Below are 27,961 nucleotides of genomic sequence, written 5' to 3'. Positions count from 1 at the left end.
CAGGGCCCCATGAGACAGCACGTGTCGCCTGCCCATGAAGTGAGCCTGTGTCTCCCACAGGAAAGGTCACCAAGAGAAGAGGGGTGCATGGTACTTGCCTCCTTGCCTGGGACTCCCTTCTCTCCCGGCTCACCCTACGACACAGAACAAAACATCAGTGAGCTCTGCGGCATTGGCACGTTGCAGGTAACACGACTGTCTTTACAACAGACATCTTCACCCAAGTCACGCTCCAGCAGAGACAGTGATCAGTGGGCCAGTCGGGGATACGCCCCAACAGGGTTCTATGCTCACCTGCGGTCCACGGGGACCCAGGAAGCCAGGGAGCCCTGGGCTGCCGTTGTCTCCTCTGGTTCCTTTCTGGCCCTGCAGAGGGAAAGCAGGGCATTAATTCTTCAAGGTCAAGGGTCAACTCAAGAAGATTCAGAAACCTCGGAACCCCTCTGTACTCTGAAGGCCTGGCACGTGGACAAAACAGAAGAGCCCTTTCCTGTAACGGAGGGGCTGGGTTAGGGAGAGACGGGGTACTGTGAATTCCCCACGGGGTGCGGGGGCAGAGGAGAGTCTCCTGCAAACAGTGAACAGCTCTCCCATTCCAAGCAACAGAAGTAAAATGGGACAAACGTTAAACAAAACACCTTGCTGTGTAAGGGGCCCCTGCAAGTAACCTCCTGCAGAGGCAGTGTTCCTCTTCCCCTTTGGCCAGCACGTCTTATGGTTTGGCAGGCTCACTTTTGGGGAAAGGTGTTTGGGAATTTTAGTTTTAACCTTTCTGGGCAGCCACCATATGTGGGTCAGCTCTTCTGGGGTCAGCTCTGCACTGGGGATGGATCAGCCTCAAGACCCAATCCCGTCTTGTCTGTGATGTCTCAACGGAGGTGACAAGACTCCCACGATGGTTCCTAAGGAAGGTCACCACGTGTGCTGAGGAGTTAAGATGCCTTAACACGGCTGCCCCTGGTCCAACAGGAAGATGGGGTTCTATCAGGACCACCAGATGCCCTGTTTGTCTGGGAAATGATGGGTTTCCCAGGATGCAGGATTTTCAGTGCTACAAGCAGGGAGGTTCCTGGGAAATCAAGACTGACTGGTCACCCTAATTTCCACAGTGACAACAGTCAGCTGGCCAGACTGTTCTGCCCATCACCCCATGCATCTGCCGCTTGAACAACACACCATAAAGGTGGCCTTCTCAACAGGGTTGCCAATTTTACCAAACAAATATATGGTAAGGCTGGGCTGGGAGGAGACTAGCGGACAGGCTTTCACTTATCCACTTCTAGACCCCATCAAGGACCAGTCTTCCCCATCATGTCTCCCCATCTACCAGACCTGAACCCCAAATCCCGAGCCTGCTCCCCAGTGCCCAGGGCTCTGCTGATTACTCCTGTCACCCTCTTTCTACCACCTACCCATCGTTAGCTCTTGCTAACACCTCCTCACCAGCAGGAGGACCCTCTTCAGCCGAATCTGTGTTACACACATCCATCCCCACGATGCACCCTTACCCTGTCTGAGATGGTAAGGGTCGGTCAGCCTGACCCTGTCCTCCCATCATCTAAACACATCAATCAACTACCATGCAACCTTATGACACGTGTGTTTTTTAGTCTTCAATAGTTTTGTCCTGTTGGATGTCTATGGCTGTAGACGACAGAGAGCCAAGCGCATAATCATGTGTGTTTTAAGCTTTGAAAGGCGTCCTTCGCGGCTCCCCTTGCCTCCAGCCTATCCCTGCCAGCCAAACACCGTTATTTTCCCACTGAGGCTTCTGGAAACAGAGACCAGACAGTCTGTGATGTAAACCACACCACCTTTCAAAGCCTGCCCTGATTCCATCACAGCAGTGGGACAGTACTCACGGGACTGCCTGGAGTGCCATGGTCTCCTGGAGATCCAGGCGATCCGTTCTTACCCTGGTGGAAGAAACAGAAGAGAGGATTCTGCCAGGACCTCACAGAGCAGGATGGTGCAACAGAGAGACTGCTGGATGCGGAGGGCCTGCTTTCACACATAGAGCTGTGACTCAGACCAGCGTGGCTCCAAGTCATTACTTACAGGATGTTTCTCAACTTATAAAAGGAGCTTGGGATATTTAACTCGTAATAAATAATAAGTAATTAAATGAGTTCGTGTGCATGAAAAACCCTGGGCTGGTGACGGATGCCCAGAGCCCAGGCACAGTAAAGAATCATGACCACATCGTTCACTTATCCGTTCATCCTCCCCACTCAGATGCTGACTTCAGGAACAAACAGAAGTGCTCACATCACCGCGGGCTGTTCTCAGCTTAGGATGCACATCCCTACCCGTATCCCATCCTCCTCCTCCATGATGGTCACCACTGGGTTGAACAGATAAAGATATTGAGACCCAGAAAAGTGGCTGGTGCAGAATCACACGGCTACTGGGTGAAAGGTCCACTCACTCCAGATTCCAGGACAGACTCACATCCATAACACTCTCTAACTTGAGGGGTATTTTGCGCCCATTTGTAATTTGAATAAATACATTTAACCAGTAAGATCCTTGGTAGCATAAAAATCAGAAAGTTCGAGAACGCTCCTAAACTACAGACAAATTCCTAGTAAGCCCCAAACCCACAGGTCAGCTTCAGCTGAGCTGGTCACGCCCCTGACCTCACTTTCCTCCCGCTCAGGACCTTCCCCACCAGACGGCTGTGTCTTTCGCTGGTTCTCTTCCCTGCCTTGTCTGTGTCCATGACCAGCATCTGGCACGTGTCACCCACACACAGGAGGCGGGCACTCTGCTAGATGAATGAACCAACAACATCACAGGAGACCACGCTGCACTGATCCCTGAACCACCAGGTACCAACGTCCTATAATCTGTGAAGCACACGTTTACAGAGGAGCTGGCTTCACGGAAACACGTGACAGTAAAATGTCACTAACACTGCCCAGGCACTTCCTACGTGCCAGGCTTCACACGCATTAACTCACTCACTGCTCACAACAGAGCAGACGTCGCCGTTTTACAAATGGCGAAACTGAGGCACAGAAATGCTGAACAACCTTCCTGAGATAGAAAGGAAGGGGCTGTGGTTTGAACCCTGGCGGCACCGCCCCCACCCCATGTTCATTAAAGGTATGGTTTGCTGGGGATCATAAAGAGGGCTTCCTCCTTGGGCCTAAAATGTGCACGTGTGATTGTGGGTGATTCACGCACCTCGTCTCACCAGACCCTGCAGGAATCGTGCCGTGTGCACAGATGCCTTTACGTCACAGATGAGGAAACCGAGGGTCGGAGAAAGCACGGACCTGCCTGGGATCGCAGGGCTAGGGAGTGCTGAAATCGGAGAGGCCAGTTGGTGTCTGGGACTGCGTGTGACGTCCGTCCAGGCACGACAGCGCTGCTCTGCACCTTCCTGTGCCCACCCAGCAGCCCATCTGCCTCCCTCTAAAAATACGCGCTCTGGCCCAGCCCGATGGCAATTCTCTCTCCCCTCCTCCCTCTGGTCCTCTGTTCGCCTAGAGGATAAGGGCCACGACACATTAACACACGGTGCCAACACAGGCGGCCGTGCGCAGAGGGAGGCGCGGCTCTGGGCAGCCAGCTGTCACCTGTCAGTGCGCTAGAGGCCGACTGGGGCTGAGACCTGCTCCCTCCTGGGCCACAGGCCTCCTCACGTCCCATTTGTCCTCATGAAGCCCCTCTGGTGTCTGTGCCACTCAGAAATGGAGGCCACAGCTTTCCCTCCCGAATGGCTCTGAGCTCCAAACTCCTGCCCACTCCGTCCCACCAGGTGACCTTCCTGCCAAGAGACTCCAGCACATACAGGCCAGGCGGGCTCAAGCTGCAGACTCTTGGACCAGACTGCTGAGTCCAAATGCTGCCTCTGTCTCTCACTTGCTGTGTGGCCTTGGGAAGGCACTCGACCTCCCTGTGCCTCCTTCTCTCCTCTGTGGGGAGGACGGTCAGAGTGCCTGGCCCAGGGTTTGGGGAGCTCAGGCAGTGAATTATGTCAATGGACTGGACTCTGCCCACACTTCCCAGAGGCCCTCAGGGGCCTCCACTCAGGGTCTGGTTCCAGGCCACGTGAACTGGCTGAAGTGGCCAAGAACCTTCTCTTCGCTCAGGAAAGCATGTCGGCTCCGGGTGAGTGAGAGTGATTGTCAGGGAAATAACCTGGAACCTAGTCGTACGTGTCCAAGAACACACGCATTTGGGAAACTTTAGCAGTTGACTGCTGGCTACAGATGCCGTGGGAGGCTCCTCAGGCTTGAGGGGAGCAAGTCAGAAAACCCCAAACCTGCCTTGGGGGCCTCAGGCCTTCAGGGCCGAGCCCGCCTCTTGCAGGCTGTGCCCGAGGCTGTTCGCGGCCTCCCCTGGGCTGCGACCGGCCTCCCGTCCTCCACCGCGCGCACCTGTCCTGCCTCCACCACACACACCTGTCCTGCCGCGCTCACTGTCCCCAAATGCCGCTCCCCTTCCCCTCCCTGTGCCCTTGAACGCATCTGCATTCATCAGGGGTTTACCCTGCGCCCTCTCGGAGGGAGGCCAGAGCCAAGAGCCGGACGACCCTCCAGGAAGAGGGCCGCGTGAGGCCCGGTGATGGTCACCTCCCGGGCGCACTCTGTGAGTGCTGGGCACGGTCCTGTCGCTTCACTGGATTAACTGGCCGGTGCTCGCAAATTCCCCCACTTCACAGGTGAGGAAACTGAGGCCTGGAGAGGTGAAGAAACACCCAGTCCGTGTGACAAGTAGGAGGACGGCCAGGAACCGAGCCCAGGGGGCTTCACTGCAGCCAGAGCCCAGATGTGGACGCCACGACGGGCCAGCAGGAGCAGGCGTGACGCCGCTCCCTGGTGGGGCTCCGGAGCGGGGCTTCTCCACCTTTCTGTCGTCAGTGCTCCCACCCAGGTGCTCATTCACAGTTTTTCCCTAACTGCTCCATTTGAATTTAATGCCACAGCTATACCGTGTATCTACTTCTGTTCCATATGCATATCTGTGCTTGATACTAAAAAGTAGGAGCTTTTGGCACCCCAAAACCAACATTTGTCCCCTTGGGGCAAAAGCACCCACACTGGGGACGCACGGCCCAGAGGGCCTGGGCTTCGGGGTTTTTGTCACGGCCGAGGGGCCCAGCTGGGGGTCAGTCTCCTGTGTGTGCCTACGGGGATGGCGTGATACCCCCAGGAGTCCCCAGGTTGACCTCACTCAGCAGGAGAATATAGAGCACCGGCCAGCTCCTGGCTCTGCGCTGAACCCACTGCCTGCTCGCTGAATGAACAAACACCACTTCCTCGAAAGAGGACAGGGCGTGTCAGACAGTGAGCTGCTGCTAGAGCGCAGAAAGTATGCAGCCCAGCGGGTGAGCACCCCCGAGCAGGGACGCCACCCTGAGGCGACGGAGAAGCGGCCAGGCCCCCAGTGCACTCGGCTTCCATCACTATGCAGACCACAGGCGGTCACCTGCCCAGAGGACGGGAGGCCCAGGACAGCACAGGGCCACCGAGCAGCACAGGCCCTGCGCCCTGATCAGAAGGCTGTCCACGCCCTGCCTCTGGCCACTGGGGATCACAGATTGCGGGCACGGAGGGCACCCTGAACCCTCACAGGCCGCCGACTCAGGCTGGGAGGCTGGATTTGAGTCATTGTGGCCCCATCAGGGAAGAGTGGGGCTCCACCTGGTGAGTCAAACACATGTGACCTGCCCCCCATGTTCCTTCCGTAGGAGCCTGAAGACAAAGCTCACGGCCACGGCCACGAGAGGTGGAGAACATCGGATATGATGTCAGAAAATCCTGGGTTTAAATCCCCCCTGGAAGCTCTTGCCAGCTGCGTAACCTAGACCCAGGAAGCCCGTATATCTGCCTTACAGGTTTACTCACCCATTCATTGATTCCATTACTCATTCAAAATATATGTACATGCACACAAGCTATGCAAAATAAGCAAGTTGCAAAGATGAAGTGTGTAACAAGCTGTCTATACACTAGTAGGTGTATTGAAAATATTTTCAAAGACACACAAAATGCTATTAACAGCGGCTCCCTCTGGAGTGTGGGATGAGGGAATAAAGAGGGAATTTTCTCTTTGTAACATTCCATCCTGTATGAGTCCTCGCACCATTATCATGGGTCACATTTATGCTCATATATACAGGCACATATACATTACAGCAGCCCCTATGACAAGGACCCTGGGTTAAATGGGATAAGGCAGGTGCTTCTTTTGACACAGAACCAGGAATGTAAGTATTTATCTTCTACATCCTTCTCCCATATTCACTCAGGCTGCTCTTGGATAAGAGAAAGATTCACTTAAGTACATGTATGGGCAGAAATAATATTCAAAATATTTATTAACCACATGGCATGTTATGAGTTAAATCGTGTCCTCCCACCGCCAATGCATATGTTGAAGTCCTAATCCTCAGTATGTCAGAACCTGAACTTACTTGGAAATAGGGTCCTTGCATACGTAATTAATTAAGATGAGGTCATACTGGAGTAGGATGGGCCCCTTATCCAATATGACTGGTGTCTATAAAAAGGGGACTTTTGGACCAGAGACACGTCCTCAGGGAGAGTACCATATGAAGATGAAGGCAGAGGCTGGGGTGATGCTTCTACGAGCCAAGGGTGCCAGAGGTTGCTTGCAAACCACCAGAGGCTAAGAGAGGCCTTCTGAGGGACGATTTTCCCTCACAGCCCTCAGAAGGAACCAATTCTGCTGGCAGCTTGATCTTGGACTCCTGGCTTACAGAACAGTGAGACAATAAATGTCTTGGATTTCTAGCCTCCATACCTGAGAGACAATGAATTTCCGTTGTTTAAGCCACTGCGTTTGTGGTTCTTTGCAATGACAACTCTAGTGAACTCATACAGGGCATGCCCTGAACGCCAGAATGCCCTAAAGCTAGAGCATGATTGGAGGGTCCTAGGCCACTAGGGGGAGCTTAGGGCAGTGGCTATCTACCAACTGCTAAGACATTCTGTCATTTTTTTAACAACACATAGGGCTGTACCAGGATGAACCAACCAAATATTACCATGGTAGCAGGCCCTGCCAAAGCATGGAGCAGGTTAGTCTCAAAGCAAAACTCACCGGTAAGCCCCTCAGTCCTCGGGGACCCTGTGGCCCTGTGGGTCCAATGTCACCCTGGAACAGAGAGAGATTGCATTATCCAGAGTCGCCGCATGAAGACGGTAGAGACACAGTTTCAAATGTGGACCAAACTTCACCCAGTTGCCCAAGAGGACCAACAAATGGTGCCTAAAACGTCTCATCATCAGTCACCAGTTATTCTGAATACGGACAAACTCACTTCCTGCAGCTGAGTAAATCCCTGTCCCCACGGGGATTTCGGGGGGCTCCATCTGGAACTCAGGCAGGTAACAGGGAGGAGAACTCCTCTTGGTGTCCTCTCCCTGAGTCACTGGACAGTCACCTGGGGCCACTCCTGCCTCAGTCCTCACAGTAAGAAAAACTCCACCTGGAAGGTGAAGAGAACCTTCCAGGGTGCCAAGCAGTGGGGATTCACCACCACCACCTACATGGTCTTCCAGGAAGCCTCCTGACAGGGTTGTAATTCTCCCTGTGTAATGAATGAAAAAAACAGAAGCTTGGCCATGTTCCTACACAAATTAGACTGTAGAACACCCCAGAAGATGGAGTTTTTAAATTACAAGTCAGAGAGCTGAGAAGGGGGGAAGAAGGCATTTGCACCACGGGCTGGTATCCTGGGGTCCTGTCCCAGCTGCAGCCTGACCTGCTGGGTGAGCTGAATCCCAACCACGCCCCTGCCTGGGGAGCTCCCCTCATGCCCTGTACTGTAAACTGAAGTGAGCAGGGTTGGCAAGACCAGGATTTTCAGCACCTGAGAGGCACCTTTAGGGGACAGGGCTGGGGAGAGGCCTCGCTTGGGGTCAGTGCAGCTCTTCTGCTTTGAACTTAGTGCAGGGCCTCGACACACTAGGCTGGGGTTTGTGAAATGGATCCCACTGCTCAGGAAAAGCACAAGAATGGGATCGGATTTCTGCTAAGATACTTCCCTGCTCCATTGTCTCATGACAACAGATCAGCCAAGGAGACAACACAGGACAAGAACCAGGGGCAAAGGGCACTTCTCCAGGGGTTAAAGGCAGGTCCTAAAGGATGCAAGGGGGCAGGCATGGGCCCGCCTTGGACCTGAGGACCGTGTGCCTGTGCTTCTGACCCAGCACCCACTCCCGGGAGGCCAAGCTGTGTCTGCACATGTCGGATGGCCCTGCAGGCTGTCACGTCCCAAGGCCAGTGCCCTGTGGGGATGCGGAGCTGGAAGACCTGGACTCCACACTGTTTCCTCCTGCCTCTGACTCTGTGTGACCAGGAGGAAGTCTCCTGACCTCTCTGGGTCTTAGTTTTTCTATTTGTATGACTGGGGTAAAAGATGGTTCGTCCCACCCTGACTTGACCTCGAGTCAGTGAGAGCAGGTGAGGGGTACACAGTGGTGCCGTGATGGATCCACGAGGCTACAGAACACTGGAGATGGAGAAATAATCTGGGGAGACTCTGAAATGCCACTTGAGTCCACGTAAGGCCAGATCCAACTCGCGCGTCATTGAGGTCAACAGACAAATCATGACGGACTCAGCAGAGCCTCCTTATCTGTCATATGGCATGGCCACCAACCCTTTTTTTTTGCCGGAAGCCCAGACCCGGGGCCTCCTCAGGACCCCAAGGAGAACTCCTGCAGCCCGTGATGCTGGAAGGTGAGGCATCACCAGCAGATTCCTAGAACTCGCCCGTGACTCTCTCCACAGTGGCCCCAACCCCCCAGTCCAGTTCCTGGGCATCTCTTGGTCCTTCAGTGACGCACGTCCTCTATACCTCCTCCTCCCACAGGCCCAGCCAGGCCCCACAGGACACCCACACTCACATCTTTTCCTGGTGACCCTTCCCGGCCAGGGGGCCCCGTGGCCCCAGGCTCTCCCTAGAAGGGGAAGCAGAAACAAAACAGCCGCCGTTAGGGAGAGAGATGCAGAACGCCTGCTGTCCCAGCCGCAGTGGTCTCGGAGCATCTGGGATGGGGAGAAGAGGACGGCCCACCCGAAAGCACCCTACTGAGCCCTGGCCCCAAGTGGGGTCTGCAGTGTCCTCAAGGCCAGCTTCGAGTCCTGGGCCTGCTCTGCCATTCTGAGCTGCAGGGAGACGCCTGCTGACAGATCAGGCAAACCGCTGGGGATTGTCTCCCCACCTGCTGGCCCACTGGACCCTCTCTGCACCTCAGCTTCCTCCTCGCTGTACAGAGCAGTGGGGTTAACTGGTGGACCCCAAGGGTCCTTCTGTTTGGGGCACTTGGAAGAGATGGGGGAAGGTAAAGGATAGGAAGACAGGGCCCAGAGTCTTCCATCTGGGATAAGCCGAAGCGTTCCACACATTAGCTCTGGGACCTCGGAAAAACCACCCACATCCTCTGGGCCTCAGTTCCCTGCTCTGGAAAGTAGACCTAATGACAGCACACGTGTCCCCAGACCCAGGACAGCACAGTCTGTGGGCAGCACAGCCGGCAGTGACCACACCTGACTTCAGGCTGACTTGGTCAAACTGGCTGTACATCAGCATCAGGCCCCCAGAAGAAATGTCTAGAAACATGTGACCAAGGAGGGATGATGCTTCCAATGCTGCCACTGTCCTCTCTCAGGTGACACGGCACTGCCCCGCCTGCAGGGCCCGGGAGCCCTCCGCCTAGAAGTGCCAGCTCAGGTGTACTGGGACGACCTGATGGTGACATGTCCACTCACCCGGGGGCCAGGGTGGCCAGAGTCGCCGGTGTATCCCTTGAAGCCCTAGAAGAAAGAGAATGAAGTTACCCCACCAAGGAGCAGGCTGATAACGCGGGACAGTGTGGGCTCCAGGGAGACGGTCCAGCGCACCCTGACCCCTCTCTGTGTCTCACCCGATGGCCCTCGTTCCTGACCAGTTGCCAGACATGGACCAGGTCCCTGATGCCTGGCTGGCTGGCCAGGCCCTTCCTCCTGGTCACTCTGCAGAGGGCAGGGCTGCAGGGGCCTGTCCCACAAATGCCCTGGAGGGTGGTGGCGTCTCCCCACGTGTCTCCTGAACTCCCGCTTCTTCCTCATCTCATACCACATGGCTTGGAGCCCCTCCGCCTGGATCCTGGGGTAGGCAGTTCCCTTTGAGACAACACTGCCTTCACCCCCAAGTTAGGGCCTGGGCACCTTCCTCATTCCTGTGGCCATCGCTGGTCCCCCCCAGCAGCTGTGAGTACAGCCAGCCCGGGAGCCTTATACTGGGCCATGGGGCTGGGCCCTCCCTGCGCAGAAGAGCAGCTTGAGATTTTCTCCCTGAAGCACAAGCCCTCTGAGCAAAGAGGAATCTGTTAGCGGAGCTGGCACTATCATCTGTTAACAGTCAGGCCACCCTGATTGTGTAAGAATCCCCACTTCACAGATGAGGAACCTGAGTCTCAGAGAGGTAGAACACCTGCCCAAAGCCCCACAGCTAGAAAGGAATCGGATTTGGGTCCAGGCAGGCCTGCGCAGCCCCAAAGCCCGCCCACTTCCCACTGTCCCGCCCCCAGGCTCTGCTCTTGACCAACTGGAACAGCATCTCTGCAGCCTGGGCGTCAGGGTGCTTGCCCTCCTGCTGAGACCCAGGCATTAACAGGACGCTGATCCCGCAGCTGAGCAGGCCCTGCCCGCCCTCCCCGCGCCAGCGGACCACGTCCAGGTCCCGCCCCACCCGTAGTCCCTGCGGCAGGCCTCCCGTGTTCACTGCTGTTTCCTCCTGCTGGTGCGCACCTGCCCGTCGGGTAAATCCCTCCCGGTTACAGGCCTTGCTCTCGGCCAGCCTCCCATCCCAACTCCAGCATCTCAGTCGCCCCTCCCGCTGTCACCATCTACTGCCTTCCTGGCACCTTTCTCTCTGTGTGTCACCTCCTCGCGTCGTCACTGCCAGAGCCACTGCTCTGGGTGTCCTGCTCGACTGAGTCCCCCGCCAGTGGCTGACACAGAGCGATGCCCTTGTACGAGGGCTGATGCCTGTGCACAGAGGTCAAGGTCAGGGGGTCTGGGGAGCACCTGGGACGGGGCCTTGAATTTAATTTCACTTGTCAACACAAGCCCCACAGACAGGGGCTGCACAGCACAGGGAGTCGTGCCCTTCTCCGAGCAGTGCGGAGACGGCCTCACAGTGAGCGGCAAGGTCCCATCCTAGCCTCTCACTCGCCGTAAGGAAGGCTCGAGGCGGGGAGAGAGGAGCAAGGGTGCAGCAGGGGAAAGAGAGGAAAACCCCAACTGCAGAGCCCCTACTGCGCATGTGCTACAGCCATGGGGCGGGGTAAAGAGAGGAAAAATCCCAGCTGCAGAGCCCCTACCGCGCATGTGCTGCAGCCATGGGGCGGGGTAAAGAGAGGAAAAATCCCAGCTGCAGAGCCCCTACCGCGCATGTGCTGCAGCCATGGAGGGGAAAGAGAGGAAAAATCCCAGCTGCAGAGCCCCTACCGCGCATGTGCTGCAGCCATGGAGGGGAAAGAGGAAAACCCCAGCTGCAGAGCCCCTACTGCGCATGTGCTGCAGCCACGGGACACGCTCCCGTTTCAGTGCAATGAAGTCCTGTAAGATGGGATTCATTTTCCCCACTGTATAGAACAGCAGCTCGGGCCGATCTATCACACAGAGAGTAAGCGGTGGAGCCATGATTCAAAGCCTCTCCAGAGCCACACTCAACTCTGGGAGGCAGCACTGCGGCCGGATAGGGCCCCTGAGGCCAAGGCCAAATGCCTCCCAGCTGACGCCACCCGGCCCTTCTCAGACCTTATCTCCTGAGTTTACCTCCTGGTTTCAAAAAGCGAGTGAAGACCCTACTGGGGAGAAGACAACCCTCCGGCCTGGCCATCTGATGAGAGCTGTGGCCTAGCAGCCCCACTGCTGTGTGGTTGTGCTTGTTACCCTGGAAATGCCTTCTCTTTCCTGTTCCTCACCACTTGGGGGATAAGAATGGGTGGCCTTAGGAGGGAGGCTCTGAAGGTCACTTCCCAGGCCGCAGGGCGGTGCAACAGAAAGGGAAGCTCTCAGAGCCTGGGAGGAGGAGGGGAAAAGCAGGACGAGGGGATGAAGTCGCCTAGATTGACTCCAGACTGAACCACTGTAACCTGGGAAAAGTCAACTTACCCCTTGGGGTCCTAACATCACCATCTATGAAATGAGGATAATAAAAATACCCACCTGGCAGAGCTTTGCAGGATTAATCTATGGAAAGGGGCTTTACATGCTATTACGTATGATGGAGCAGGGCTGACTTTGGGGTCAGGTCTGGAACTGAACCATGGCTCCCCACTTTCTAGCTGTGGGTCTTGGGTGCTTTACTTCCCTTCACTGGGAGTCAGTTTCCACATCTGTAAAATGAGGGTAGAACCCACTCCTGCAGAGTTGCCGTAACGATTGAAAAAGAAATAAACAGTGCTCTCCACTGGTCAAAATAGGCCAGTTCCCTTTCCCTGGGGAGGGACAGGGCCTCCTGGGGCCCAGTGTCTTCCCCAAATCCAGCCAGTGCAGAGGCAGGGACCCTGGTTGCTCTCCTCCCAGATAATCATGGACAAAAGCACCAACTAAGGGAGCCACACACAGTGTCCCAAACACATGGCTGGGAACTTTACACGTTTTACCTTCTCCTTCAGTACTCACAACCACCCTATAGAAGTGGGAGCTATTCTGATGCCCATTTCATAAAAGAAGAAACAGAGGTTCAGAACGGTCCCCTGACCCAGGTCACAAAGTTAATAAATGACAAAGTGAAAGCTGAGCCCAGGTCTGTCTATCTCCAAGCTCACGCCATGCCAGCCAGAGGAGGTGGGTGTTCTTTCAACTGCCTGGGTCTCTAACCTCTGTCCCTGCACTGAAGTAGGATTCCTTACAACTCTCTGTTGAGAGGTGGATCTTGCCCCAGCACACTTCCCAGCAAATGGATCTACGTGGTTGAAAAAAGAAAAAAAAAAAAACAACAAAAAAACCCCCTCCCTCCAGTAAACCAGAAATGACCTTAAAAAAAAAGAATCACTAATTCTGTGTTTTAATCCCCCATAAGAGGTGGTAGTCCCCATTCTTAGGTTTCTTCTCCTGATGCAAGTGGGTGAAAAGCAAGGAGAGTTGGGAAAAAGGAAAGTATTTTCTGTGTTTTATTTCCTCCTTATTGAATACCAGTCAGGTGAGTTATTGATTTTTTTTAACAGAAGAACACATTAAGGAAATAGAACTAGCATTTTGATCTCCTACTTCTTGCCAGATAATTGGATTTTAAGATTTTCACTGAACATCATATTCGTTTCCAAAGAAAATTTAAGGAACTTTGTAAACAATTTTGAAATTATAAAGGAGTAAAGCATTTAGCGAAAAAAACCCAACAACCCCAAAATACATAGAGTTCATTTTTTATAGGTAGGAGAGGGTGAAGACATGCACTGAAGGGTCGGTCAAGCATGAGCCTTTTCAACAGGCTGTGGAGAAGCTTTAAAACACTGACAATCAAGGCAACCTCTTAGGCCCTGTTTTGGGATTTCTCTAATTGCCATCCAAAAGCTAAAAGGCAGGAAGTCTCTTCTTTTTCTCATGGAGTTTATAAAGTTATGAAGTCTCTTCTCTCTCTTGTGGGCTTGCTTATCTTCTTTCATAGATCACTCTAAGTACAACTCCCTTACTTGCAAGGTATGTTTCTTTCCTATTGTGCTCTGTGGTGGATCTTTTATGCATATATATAAATAACAGTATACCCCTCCCTACCTCAACATCCCTTCAACATATCCACTGCTAACTGATCATGCAATCTAAGCCATTGGCATTGGGTTGGCCATCCATCCTGACATTAAAATGGGATCCAAGTTGTTGAGTCTTGTTTTAGACCCCTGTAGAAAACCATGGGGCTTAAAATGAAATGATGATGTGGGTTCCATGTGTATATCTATTTGTCCGAATGATACAGTTAAGATTTTTTGATGTATGTAAATTTTATATCAAAAAACTTGAAAAGTATCGAGTAAGGGATAGGAAATGAGTAGAGGTAGATATGAAGCAGAATAATGATGACTGAAGCTGAGTGACTGGCACATGGCAGTTCATTTCACTATTCTGTTTACTTTGTGTATGTTTGAAATTTTATATAATAAAATGATGATGAAACGGTGGTTCTTAAAAAAGAAAGGTGTCTGTATATGTTTATATGTATAATAAATAGCTCGACAGTTAGATACAGATTTAGATCTATAAATGATAGATGTAGATTTAGATATATAAATGTTGGATTTCATACATAGAAAAAAGACTCTTAAAAGAACATACTAGAACGTTAACAGAGCTTTACTTCTGTGTTGTAGAGTTATAAGTGACTCTATTTTCTTCTCTACAACATTACTTTTCTTACTCTTTCTCTTTTTATTACCACCAACATTTGCTATTGTTATGCAATGATAATGAGTTACTGTTATAATTGGGGAAAAACCCTTTAGCTGTGAAAAGGGCTCAGAATGAAAATTGAGACTCATTTTTAGGTTCTATCATCCAGAGAAGTCCATTAAAATTATAATAAGTAGGATAAGAACAAAGAAAACTTAGAACAACAAGTAACAACGGGTGCAAGTTTGAAAATAAATTTTACAGCAATGGCATGTGAAAGGACTGGATTTACTGCACAGAAGCACCAAGGTCTTGGAAGAGAGGTACTTCTGGAATCCACGGCCAGGCAGTCTCAGAGGACCCTACCCACGGTATCACAGCCAAGTGACTGATGGCTTTATTCTACTGTGGACAACACACACACACACACACACACACTCAGCACTTACAGGGGGACCGCGGGCACCCTCCGGTCCTGGCAGACCTGGCTCTCCTGTTTTGCCCTGAGGATAAAGAAGAAAAGAAGAACTTGAGGACAACATTTGCAGGATCTTCCTATTCTCATCTGCCGGAGCTTCACCTCATCATATTTCCACCAGCCAGTCTCTGCCCCCTGCCAACCCTACCCTCTGGTTCTGTGGTCCATTTTAGTCCATAGAAATCTGCATTGTAGAGCCCTGCCTATTATGTTCTTGGTTTTCCTGGGATGGCGCTGGTTACACAGGTTTCATCTCTGAAACACCCATTCACAGTGCCCCTACTTATCCTTGGAAGGGTTCTGGTCTGCATGAGAAATTACGTAGACGCCCAAGTTAGAAACCGCTGTATACCTACTCACCAAACCACCCCGAGGCAGCTAGTAACGACTGCATGGTACAAATGGGGACCTGAGGCTCCAAGAAGTTATGGTTTCATTGAGTTAACAGCAAAGCCAGACTGGACCCCAGCAACACCCGCAAGGAGGCTCTCCTCAGCCTGGCAGCAGTGGCTGCTGACAGGGGGCCTGCAGTTTACTGCTGAAGTCCAGATAAAGTGGTGAGAGGTGAGGGAGGGCTGGGGTGAGCCGGGAAAGTGGGTGAAGGGGCACGTGTGCTTGATGGGGAGACGCGCAGCATGCTGGCCCCGTCTCCATGGTAACCGGAGGGGCTACTTCCCCAAGTCCCCTTCATTTTCACAGCTTATAAACCTGCAGGGCCGGAAGGGGTCCATGGCGGGGTGTGGGACAGGGAGAAGAGCATCCGTGGATCCAGAGTGAAATTACAGGGGAAGGAGGGTGGGGCACCGAGCCCCGACTTCCCAGTTTGTTTCTTCTTCTGTCGCAGCTCGTCTAAGTCTAGCCGTGTGATCTTGGGGGCCATTACCCTTCCCTGGATCTGTTTCTCAGTTGTAAATTCAGGACAGCCTCCCTGATGTAGGTCTTTGTGATGGAGCCTGGCTCCTGCCCCACAGGCAAGTGGGACAGCCATCACCGGCCCAAGCGGCCAGCAGACAAAGGATAACAACCAGCCACTGCTGAGGGCTTTCCATGCACAACGCCAGCGCTTCACACAACAGTGTCAAGTCCTCACTATAACCCATGAGGGAGGCACACTGGTTCTGCCCCAGGCAAAACCCCAAGGCACAGAGAGGTTAAGCGACCTGCTCAAGGTCACACAGCTGGGGTTCTAATGCAGGCGTTTTGGCTCTAGAGCCTCTGTGCTTCACCCTACGCTGTAACTAATACTCAAATGCCTCCTATTAAAAATGACGAAACGGGCAACTCTAAAAGCGGCATATCTACCCATCTATCTGCGTATCTATCCACGTATCCATCATCTGTCTGTCTACTGTCTGTCCATCCATGTCCCCAGTGTACAGGGACTTAAAGGAATAAGTCAAAGTGGAAATTAACCACCCACTATCAGGAGCCAGTACTGCTGTTTCCCAGCCACCCCCACTGGCTCCCCGGGAGGGCTCCTGTCACTCTGTTGATCAGCACCCCCTCAGGCAGAAGGCTGTGCCCAGAACAGCCTTTGGGGCACTTGACTCCGAGGTGCTGAAGGCCAGAGTGCGTGCGAGTTCATGCCCCAGCAAGCAACCCCCAGGCAGAAAGGCTGAAGTTGATGAAGAACACCCCAGCCTCCTGCTCCCCGGCAGGGGTGGGACCGGGGAGGCCAAGTGAGCTCCTCCCACATCCTCAGCTGGTCTCCGGGGGACTGGACCCAAGGTGCCCACTGGAGCGTCTGCCCACTAGAGCATCTGCCCACTGGCACGTCTGCCCACTGGCCTGCCCGCAGATTTTCCTTCTTTCCTCGTTCCATTTCTTCACTCTGTCTGTGCTCCTGGGACCTCCTCCAAACACCCCACCTGCCCCCCATCCTGGTCTCCAGGTCTGCTCTCAGGGGACCTCTGGTGCCCCCATTCCTCTGCCAATCTCCTCCCAAGCAGCTCAGAGTGATAAAGGTCAGGATGGCCACATGCTGAGATCCCAGAACGAACGGACAGGTGAGCTCTGGACCACGTGCTGGGGACAGCTGCCGAGCCCCCACTGCTTCCAGCAGAACTGGCCTTGCCTTCCACGTACTGGCTTAGCCACTGCTTACCCAGGGCAGACGTCGCCTTCCATCCATCCACACCCAGCGCCTGGCACAGGCCTATCTGGAAAAGGCATTCCACAAACAGGCTGAGTGCAGACCAAGGGCCTCGGTTATCCTGTACTGTCAGTGACAGCCTCTCAGGATAATACACTTTCGGCAAAAAAGCTGATTGCCTGCTCTGCGTTGACTGAGCTCTGGGGTCAGCCTTCAGGGTGCGGGTCCCCAATGCTTCATTTACCAGCGGTGTGACCTCGGCCAGCCTACCTAACCTCTCTGTGCCTTAGTTTCCTCACCTGGGCCAATAATGATACCCATACCCCACAGGGGTTTCCTGGGGCTTACACTGGAAAATGGGGTGCTCAGTGCCCCCTCGGTGCGCACACGGCAGCTGTCAGCCACGGTGGCGATACCTGTCCTCCTCCCTTGCCACGTCCTCAGCCTGGCTAACTGCCGCTTGCCCACCAGGGCTGCGCTGCTGGACGCCGGCCTTCAGCAGCTTAGCTGAGCTGTTTACTTTGCTCGCTGCCCTAAGCTCTTACTTTCCCCTCAGCAGTGAGTCCTGGTCTCAGCATCTGGCAAACAGTGAAAAGTGATAAAGAAGGTACTTCTGGCAGGTTGCATAAGATGCAGAATGAGTCATAATAGTTACGGCCGCACAAATTAAATGGAGCACAAGCCTTGCTGTGGAGACTGTTATGTAATTCCACTTACTGGCTCTAAAGGCTCTGAGGTTCTAACCTCACCAGGAGTTAAAACTAGAGCAGTTGGAAAAGTAACTTACTAAATTAATTAACAGTTAGAGAAGCTGGATGCATGTAACCAATTTCTCACCCCAGCTGATTCTCCAGCAATTCCAGCAAGTTGCTACTATTATTCTCATTCTATTTGAAATGAAATTGAAGCCGGGAGAAGCTCTTTGACTCAAGCTAGGTCGCAAAGCCTGTAGGGAGTGAAGCCAGCATCCGAAGCCAGTTTCTTCTTCTGGTTGTGGTTGTAATTTTGGCATAAAATATTTTAATTTAATCAATAAGCACTGCACACACGGCTCCAAAAATTAAAAAGATAATAAAATAACATTCTATGGACCAAAAATTGACGTCCCATCCCTATGTCCCTTGTGCTCAGAATCACCCGTCCTCACTTCCCTCCATGGATGGAAACTACTTCGCTTAGTGTTTCTGGAGTCTCCCAGAGTCCCTTTATGTAAATGCTAGATAAATATACACAGACCCATTTTCATACAAAATAGGGCAGGCTAAACACACTGCTCTGTGCCCTTGCTTTTTTACTCAGCAATGTATCTTGGAGAAGTCCCATGTCAGTATCTAGAAAACATCCTCCGTCTTCTGCACAGCGGCTTGGTATTTACTGGGTGCACCCCATTATTAACTGTCTCCTGCTGGTGGGCGTCGGGAGAACCAGGTCTCTAAGCCCCAGGGGCCACCTGCCATCTTCCCCTCAGTGTTGAGGCTGTGGAAGGGGTTTGTGAAGACAAAACTGCTGCTAGGAAATGAAGCTTCAGCATCATCACTAAGCCCAGATCCACACTCAAGAGGGGCTGACCGTCTTAAGGAAGGACAACTCTGAGGTCATCGAGGCGGGTCTGAAGAAATCACTGCATACCTCCAGCCAATAGCTGCTGGGGCCACAGAGACAAACGTCCTCAGCAGCACACAGTCCATCTCACTGTGTGGCCCGGCAGCTGACATTAAAGATAAAAGAAAAAAAAAACCTCTATGCCAATGTCGAAGAAAGGACAAACTCACATCCCCTAGAGATGGCAGGTGAAGCTCAGGCTTTCAGGGGTTTAACAGGCTTTTCAGATGTCAGGTTTCTACTCCAGCCAGTGCTCACCTGCCCAGTTCCCTTCCACATCAATAGGATGGAGGCTGCAGAGGCAGTTTAAAAAAAAAAAAAGAAGCAGAAAGGGAGGAACAGGATCCCCAGGATAGAGTTCACTCCCCGAGACTCAGTCTCCTCAGCTGTAAAATGGGGACAGCGGTGTTTACCTTGCAGGGTTCTCAGGAGAAGTAAATGAAGAAATGCACAACAAATAACTCTCACTGTGCCCGGTTCATGGTAGCTCTGGACACAGAGTAGTTGCTTCTGAGAAATGGCTGATCTGGCGTGTAAATGGTAAGAACCTTGGAGTCCCTTACCGGCTCTCCGGGGGGCCCTGGTTTTCCATCTCTGCCTTCTTTGCCTTCTTCTCCCTGCAAGATAAACTCAAATTGGTTATCTAGATGAAGACGCTTAGAGGGAGGGAAGGACAGATGCCTTTTTGCCTGGTGTACAGCTACAGTCACACACAACAGGCAGAACTGGCTTCATTTTTCAAGGCTTCTCCCCCAACACCACGCTTCTGGCTTGGATCTCTGGTTGGCGGTGCCTGGCACACAGTGCAAAAGCAATAAATTGCATTATTATTGTTATAGATGGAAAGAAGCCCCTACTGGACATTTTCATGAAGTCAAACGTAGGACAACACGGGCTCATCTCTGGGCCTCCTGGGTTGACCATGGCGCGGAGGCGGCTGCTGATGAAGATGACAAGGACCCCGAGGGGCCTGCGGCAGAGCACCTAGCACCTAGCGGGGCGAGGTGAGTGACAGCCAGGGCCACGTCCGGGCTACAGGAAGGCCGCGAACATGTCACGTTTCTTTCCATGAAATCAAGCCACAATCCCCCACCTGCTCCCCACCTCCTACTAGCCCACCTCCTGCTCTCAGTAAGACACTATAAGCCTCATGTTTAATCTAAGAGACCATTCATTCTTCTTCAGGAATCTCTGCAGATCAGGATGATGATTACAGCATCACACAGACTCAGGTTCCAATCCTGGGCCACCTGGGCTGGGCGGGTTCCAGGGAAAGCAAGCAACAGGCAGCAAGGCAGAGGGGAAGCTGAGTCACGGTGTGCCCCCGGTGTGGGCAAGGTTTGAATCCCACTGGCACCAACTATGCCTATGATCTTGGGTGAGTTATTGACATTCTCAGCTCGCAGCGGCCCCTCTCCTAAACACCGATGACAAACGTGTCTGGCAGAGTCACGAGGGGGCTCAGAATCAACGCCACCACCTGCAACGCTGAGCAGACCAGGCATCGGTAAACGGCTCCAGCGGTGCAGCTGCTCCTGCTGCGGCCGGCATACACGAGATCGTGCATCGTTCCTCATCAGGGCCTTTAACGCCAGTGCCCGGGCGCTGGCAGGAAGCACTGAGGACAGTAACCTAAGTTTACTGACCATCCGGGCCGCTAGCCGATGCTCCACGTGCATCCGTAACATCTGAGTGTCACCTACCCCAGGCACCCTTCCGGGCCTGGCTTTCCCATTTATCTATCACACTATGCATCACGTGCTGTGTCAATGGTTTCTTCCTTTTTTGTTTGGCTTCTCCATGAGACCCTTCCCCTGCCAAAAAAACCCCACTCCGCACTGGTTGGGTACATCCGGTTCCTCAAATGTCGGCATACATAGGTCAGTGCTGTTCATTCATGGATCACTCATTCCTCCTGTCCTGCACTCAGCCCAGATTTAGGAAACACCTACTTGCCTCTGTGATGGGGGAGGGGGTGGGTGGAGGTGGACAGAAAACCAACAGGGATTTATGACTGTAGATCCCAAGCGCTGCAAGGGGTTATGAAGGAAGTGCTTAGAGCACATCTCTGATCCCCACCTAACCCCACTGCGGAGGTTCGAGGACATCTCCCTGGAGAAGATGACGTCTAGCCGAGACCTCGGGATGAACAGAGGAGTGGGGTGTGGTGAGGATTATGCATGTTAACACGGGGAAAGCTCTCTGCACTGAGCCCGCCCCGTGGTTAGCACAGTGTGCGTGAAAGCTATGATGATTCCTATCACCCGGGCAGAGGGAGGAGGAAGAGTTTTGTACGTAGGGGTGACCTGGAGGAAGGCAAAATTGTTTAGAGCGGCTGGAAGGGGTGTGGAGCAAGGCTGGAGTGTCCAGGGACAGGGCTGGGAAAGAGACAGAGAGGAAAAGAGGGTGAGCTCATGAGGTGCCGTGGAGGTCAGTGTCTCGGCATTCCTCTGAGGATAACAGAGAGCAGGTGGGGTTTGCACTGGAGGGAAAGAAGGAAGGAAAGAGGGAAGCTGGGAGGGAGGAGGGATACTCCTAAGAAAATCGCACACTCATATCTCAGGTCATTTCTCTCTTCTCCAGCACCCTAGGACTTTGATCATAAGGGTCTGGCAGAAAATTCAAACTGGAATTTTCTCTCCGTAGCTTTATTATTCCTGGAATTAAATCAAGTATTTCCTAGCTGCTATGACACACTAGGCTACAGCGTTGCAGTTTATACCAACCGGGGTTTCACATCCCAGCCTGTCTTTTAAGACCTGTGCACCCTGGACAGGTTACTTAACCTCCGGGGTTGTGTGGTTGCAGTGACGGCTACTGGTGATGCCCCAGAAATGCCTGCTCGACCAACAGTAGCACTTATCAGACACTCAAGGAGGAAGGGCTCTAGGAAAACAATTCATGCATCCACATATTTATTTAAGTAATATTTGCCGTGTGCCCACCACGTGTGGGGAACAAAAGCCTGGTCCCACAGAACCCACAACCCAGAACATAACCCCATGATTACCAGGCACTCTTCTGTTAGGTCCCCAGATCCAGCACCCAGTAGGTGCCTAATCAGTGTGTGCTGAATGAGCAAATCAATTAGCGAATAATGGTGGAGGTGGTTACTAATCAAACCATTATGCAAATAAACATGTGACTACCAGCTGAGACAGGCACTTAGGAAGAAAGGAAAAAGAGACTAAGAGAGCCTATCCTAGCCTAGGGGGCAGAGGAAACTTCTAGGAAGTGACGCCTGGGATGAGCTGGAAAAGATCAAAGGCATCAAATAGTGAAAGAGGTGACAAGAGGGCATTCTGGGTGAACAGAAAGGCATGTGCAAAGGCCCTGTGGCCTAGAGAGGAGAGGGTGCAGAGTGTTCTAGAAACCAAAAGGAAGCCAGTATGGCTGGAACAAAAGGATGCCCCGTGGAGGGCAGGGGTGGGGCTGTGTCCAGGAGAGGTCCCAGCTGCAGGCATACACCAGACAAGGAGCCACACAAGGATTTATTCTCAATGAAGAAGACAGCACATGGCCTCTCTGGACCAGCCTTATTACTAACATACTGGAGAGTCTGACCCTATTGAGAAGTATATTAAATTGAAAAGTCTGGAACAACATTTGTGGAAAGTAATTTTGTAGGATGTATCAAGAACCTTAGATATTATTGTGCTCTGACCAGTAGACTCCACTTTTGGGCACCATCCTATAGAAATAAAATAATAATCTAATGTAAAACAGTAATCTAATGTAAAATAATAATCTAATGTAAAATAATCTATTGTAGACTTTTAAAAGTTATAAGACTTATGAGGCAACAGAAGAATAATCACATATATTATGGTATCAGACACTCCTTGAGTGTCTGATAAGTGCTACTGTTGGTCGAGCAGGCATTTCTGGGGCATATATGTATGTAAAATTTATGAGCATTTATGAGCATTTAATACCAGTGTGGAAAACAGAAAATGTTTATATTATCACAATTATCACAGTTACATATGTATGTGTCTGTGATTGATGTGTGTGTGGAGAGAGAAAGAGATGAAAATTTTATTTACATAAGTAAACAACAACAAATACATAAAGGAAGAATGAGACTAAAATTGGCTTTGGTTAGTATTATTTTTCTTCTAATTTTCTCTAATGCCGGAAATTTCCCTAGTAAACATGCTTTGTGTCAACAATGGTGGAATATAGTTTTCTTTGCTTATTTTTGTAGTAGAGAAACTAGAATTTTTTTTAAAATGCCACTTACTGGGATTCCGGGTAATCCAGATGGGCCTTGGGGGCCAGGAGGACCTTCTTTCCCCTAAAAGATCCAAGACATGAAACACCATTAAATTTCTCGGATTGGATTTTCTGGAGGTAAATGATCTCACCCAGAATTGCCTTCACGGGTTGGCAGGAGTCTTTAGTGCAGAGCAACGGATGCTTCTGCATATGCCTCGTCCACCTGGTTCCTTGCCAGGTACTGCTTCCCTGCAGGGCAGGGAGGGGCCCTGGACAGAGCACAATCATGCAGGTTGGTGTGCAGACCGGAGCTCATTTTGGCCTTGTTACATAGACTCGGGGGATTAGTGCTTGGAAGGCGTACCGGGAAGACGTTTAGGGGTCCACAAGACCTGGGTCCAGATCCAACTCTGCACTTTGTCCCCAGACCATAGCTCCTGCAGGGCTTCTGCATACAGCAAGACAAGTAAAGAACCGACCAGCTGACCAGGGGCACAGGTAACAGCTGGTTTTGTTACTGCCACCGTCTTATCCAGAGGTTCCCCAATTCTTTACCATCAGTGCTTGCCTTTAATATCCCTTTCCCCCATGAAACAGACCTTGAAAGACTGTGTTTACCAAGGTGCATTAATACTTCCTTTCTCATTTTACTTAGCAAAAACACACATCACTGCCAACTAGAGTTTCTACGTCAGATGAGGTAATCAGTGTTACCATTTTTATTCTAATGTGCATATTTATATCATCCTGCATCTCTACCATGAGTATTTTGAAAGTCCTGATAACTTTATAATTTCTTGCTAGTGTTTCTTTTGCAATAAAACACTGATGTCTGGCTTTACACTCTAATCCATATTCCACACATAATGAAATATTCTTAAAGGTTGTGATGTTATCCCCTTGCAAGAAAAGCAAAAGCAAAAATATTTTGATATTTATTTCAGATTCATAGAGATTTAATAAACTGTCATGTAAAGTGTTCAATGAGGGGACCAAAGCACACTTTCTTTAGTAAGTACTAGTTAGACTCAATGAAAACTCAACAACTGACTTTCATTTCCAAATCTGAAGAAAATGAAGGATACCAGTGTCACATCATTAAGATACTGAGGGACTTCCCTGGTGGCGCAGTGGTTAAGAATCTGCCTGCCAATGCAGGGGACACGGGTTCGAGCCCTGATCCAGGAAGATCCCACATGCCGCGGAGCAACTAAGCCCGTGCGCCACAATTACTGAGCCTGTGCTCTAGAGCCCACGAGTCACAACTACTGAGCCTGTGCGCCTAAAGCTCGTGCTCCACAACAAGAGAAGCCACCACACTAAAAAGCTCACACTCTGCAACGAAGAGTAGTCCCGGCTCGCCGCAACTAGAGAAAGCCTGCGTGCAGCAACGAAGACCCAACACAGCCAAAAATAAAATAAATAAATAAATTTATTTTTTAAAAAAAGATATCGAGAATTTTTTTTCATAGACGTTCGGGAACTAGTGAAGAATGAACAACGTTTTAGGTTCACTACTGGTTTGTTAAAACCTACTCTCAAAAGTATCTACACTCAAAAAAAAAAAAGTATCTACACTCTACCTATGCATGTTGGGAGGTTACTCTTAGCTCTTAAAAAATGAAATGCTATGTTTACACATTTGCATTGATAACAATTTGGCATGACCTGCATCTCTGTAAACTTATGTCACATGATATTTGAGACTGTCTAGACATATTGCCACTTACACCAATGCAAAATAATAACAGTAAAACAAAAGAAAACATTCACCCCCTCCCCATATCACGACACCTACAAACATTAACAAATAAAGTGGGTTTTTTGGTCAACTTGGGCCAAATATTCACCCTACGTAAGTATTTTTACATATTGATAACAGAGCTTCCTGGATCCCTTCTTGGACGCTTATTATTCCCAAGACCCTGCTATGAAAGCACTAGTGATCTAGGACAGGAGTCGGCAAGCTCCCGCCCTCTGCTTGTTGCTGCAAGTAAAGTCTCATCCGAACGCAGTCTCACCGCTAGTTTACATAATGTCTGTGGCTGACCTCACCTGACTGTGGCACAGTTGAGGATTTGCAACAGAGACCGTATGGCCCGCAAGACTGAAATATCTACTATCTAGGGTCTTTCTGCTCCAATCAGGTGAGTCGAAGACTCAGTAAGGAGCCAGTATGGTTGTTCCCAAGCCTGTTTTCACCATTTGTTGTTTGCTATGGAAATTATACAATTTAATTGTTCATTAGGTTACCCAATGAAATTCAGGTGGAAAAAGAAAAAGAATGATCTTTTTACGCAAATTAAAATGTTGAAAATATTTGATAAAGATGAGATATTCACTGTCTAAATACATAGCTGATAGCTGTACCACAAGATAGCTATAAAAGATTTGCAAAAAATCCTAACAAACTAGGGTCTTACATTCAACTTGCTTCACAGGTGTTGTTATACACCCAAACAACTTTAAAAAAAATTTGTTTATTTTTTATTTATTTATTTTTGGCTGCATTGGGTCTTCACTGCATTGGGTCTTCGTTGCTGTGTGCAGGCTTTCTCTAGTTGCGGCGAGCGGGGGCTACTCTTCATTGCGGTGCACGGGCTTCTCACCGCGGTGGCTTCTCTTGTTGCAGAGCACGGGCTCTAGGTGTGCGGGCTTCGGTAGTTGCAGCACGTGGGCTCAGTAGTTGTGGCTCATGGGCTCTAGAGCACAGGCTCAGTAGTTGTGGTGCATGGGCTTAGTTGCTCCGCAGCATGGGGATCTTCCCAGACCAGGGCTCGAACCTGTATCCCCTGCATTGGCAGGCAGATTCTTAACAGGGAAGTCCCTCAAACCACTTTTTAAAAAGGCAACAAATAGTAAATGGGTGGATGTTCTTTCTACAATATAATGACAAGAGACTCTATTCAGGGGAACAGAAATAAAAATGAGGGCCTTCATCCCATGTCAAAGAGATTGGCAAATGGTTTATATGTTTTAACTCAAAATGCAATAGAAATGTTTTAGATTTCTCTCTGTGTGTGTATATATATTTTTAACTATTCCTTATTTAACTTTATTTCTGTTTTTTAACTACCAATACTCATTATTAGTGCTAAGAAAACTTCAGCTGTTTTCTGGTTTGATGTTTATGTGGACATACCAAGACCACGGGCAACTTCAAGCACAGGTATAACTTGCCAGGACAGAATCAATATCGCATTTAATGTAGTTTAATTCCTAGGATTTACATCTGGGAGCCACATCTTATTCTCCTCAGGCAAATAGTCCATTAGTTTTTATGGGAGGAATCTTTTTCTGTCTGAGAATCAATAAAAAGCTGCCTGCAGTATGGTTCATATTTTATTCATCCTGGGACTTCTCAGTGGGCTGCTTCAAAAGGATCATCTAGATGATGATCATAGAAAGAACCACGTAGCTCTTATTTTTCAATCTGGACATCCCTCCTGCCCCTAACCCGACCATCCCACATAGTGGGTCAGCGTGGAGTAATAGAAAGAATGCTGAAATGGGAATTTTCAAACTGACTTAACTCCCAACTTGGATATTAATTTCCTGTATGACCTTGGATGAGTGATATCACCCCCCCCCCGGGCTTTGTCTTCCTCATCTGAGGAGGAAGTGCTCCTGGCACCAGAGTCCAGAGGTACCAGGGCAGGGTTGACCTGCTTGCTAGCAATAGCCCTACCTGGAACATGACACTGAGATTTCTGTAGAGTGGGCTTTGCACCCCACTCTACATTTCCTCACCATGTGACCCTAAACTGGTAGTTTTACTTCTCTTATGCCCACTTTCCTTATTTATAAAATGGAGACAATGATTCCTATTGATAGGGCAGTCAGATGAGATAAGGGATATCAAGGGACCGTACATTCCTTTAAGTGAATATGCATGTAGTGACTATGAGCACAGTGCCTGCTAAACTGAGGTTCACCTTTGCTTTATGGTTTTGAAACCAAGAATGGTCCCGGCAGCTTCAAGCAATGAATGTAATGATGGTGTCTGAGACAAAAGTCTTGGATTCCAACTACCTCCACCCATCGGTGTAGTTTTAGGACCTTGACCTGTGACTTCCGCTTTCTTAATTTCACTTTTTTTTTTTTTTTTGCGGTACGCAGGCCTCTCACTGTTGTGGCCTCTCCCATTGCGGAGCACAGGCTCTGGACACGCAGGCTCAGCGGCCATGGCTCACGGGCCCAGCCACTCCGCGGCATGTGGGATCTTCCCGGACTGGGGCATGAACCCATGTCCTCTGCATCGGCAGGCTGACTCTCAACCACTGCACCACCAGGGAAGCCCTCACTCTGCTTTTTGAACAACTGGATAACAGTAGCTACCTCCTGCCTGACATACCACCTGGCTCATACCACAGACTCATGACGGGGTAGCTCCAAGGCTTTCTCCTCCCCTGTGCCTCTTCCAAATAGAAACCACACCAAAAAGGAATAGAGAGGTGGGGCTAAACCTTGAACCAGTTTGAATTGGTTGTAAGCTGAATTCTGGAATCACAGATTGCCAGGTCATTTCATCCAAACCTTTAATTTAGAGGCGAGGTAACTAGGGTTCTAACATAAAGCAATTCCTCCTGTGGTCGACTAGTACTGAACAGACCCTTGGAATGTGAGCCACAGGAGTTAAGGAGGACCACGGCAGGGCTGGCAAGCACTTGGGGTTCTGGGAAGGTCCAAACACAAACTGAAAGCACATCCTCTCCAATGAGGAACTTACTGGGGATCCTTGGATTCCCGGCGGTCCTGCAGCTCCGGCAATTCCAGCTGTTCCCTAAGGGTGGTAAAGCAGAAAGCCAGTTTGCTGTGTATCTGAACAGAGATCATCAGCACCTCCTCTTTGTGCATGAGGCAACGCACAGACCTTAGATCCTGTGCCCCTTCCCAGCTGTCTGAACTGTAAGTGTTTCAGAGGTGCTTCTGCCTTCCCCATCAGGCTGGGAGAGCCTCTGGGAACACAAAGATGTCGGGAGGACAGCAGCCGCATTTCAGGAGAGGCCAAAGCATTCACCGGGTAATTATCCATAAGATGAGAGTAAATGGTCTCACTTCAGAGTGGACATTTTCAGCTAACGTCAGGGAACATTTCAGGACAGCAGACAAGAAATAAACAATTGGATTTATCTTCCAGAGAGCTAAGGAAGGCAACTGCCTGTATCGACAATCCAGGGATGAAGAGATGCATAGATGGATAAAGGGAA

General features: G+C 50.7%; 1 protein-coding gene across 1 annotated transcript in view; it reads right to left on the bottom strand.

Annotated features, from left to right (window-relative positions):
* Positions 1–27,961, bottom strand: part of COL22A1 (collagen type XXII alpha 1 chain) — a gene marked incomplete at both ends in the record, with an annotated part of 243,681 nt that overhangs the window by 13,299 nt on the left and 202,421 nt on the right. The window contains 10 exons of the mRNA XM_082600940.1: positions 99–134; positions 295–366; positions 1,863–1,916; positions 7,078–7,131; positions 8,892–8,945; positions 9,757–9,801; positions 14,811–14,864; positions 19,097–19,150; positions 22,777–22,830; positions 27,481–27,534. Of these exons, the coding sequence (XP_082457066.1) occupies positions 99–134; positions 295–366; positions 1,863–1,916; positions 7,078–7,131; positions 8,892–8,945; positions 9,757–9,801; positions 14,811–14,864; positions 19,097–19,150; positions 22,777–22,830; positions 27,481–27,534 (531 nt within the window). The remainder of the gene's footprint in view (positions 1–98; positions 135–294; positions 367–1,862; positions 1,917–7,077; positions 7,132–8,891; positions 8,946–9,756; positions 9,802–14,810; positions 14,865–19,096; positions 19,151–22,776; positions 22,831–27,480; positions 27,535–27,961) is intronic.

This window comes from Mesoplodon mirus (genome assembly GCF_964341445.2).
Source record: "Mesoplodon mirus genome assembly, chromosome: 16".
Lineage (NCBI taxonomy): Eukaryota > Metazoa > Chordata > Mammalia > Artiodactyla > Ziphiidae > Mesoplodon > Mesoplodon mirus.
The sequence above is the reverse complement of the archived record's forward strand: the minus strand, read 5'-3'. Positions and strand labels throughout refer to the sequence as shown.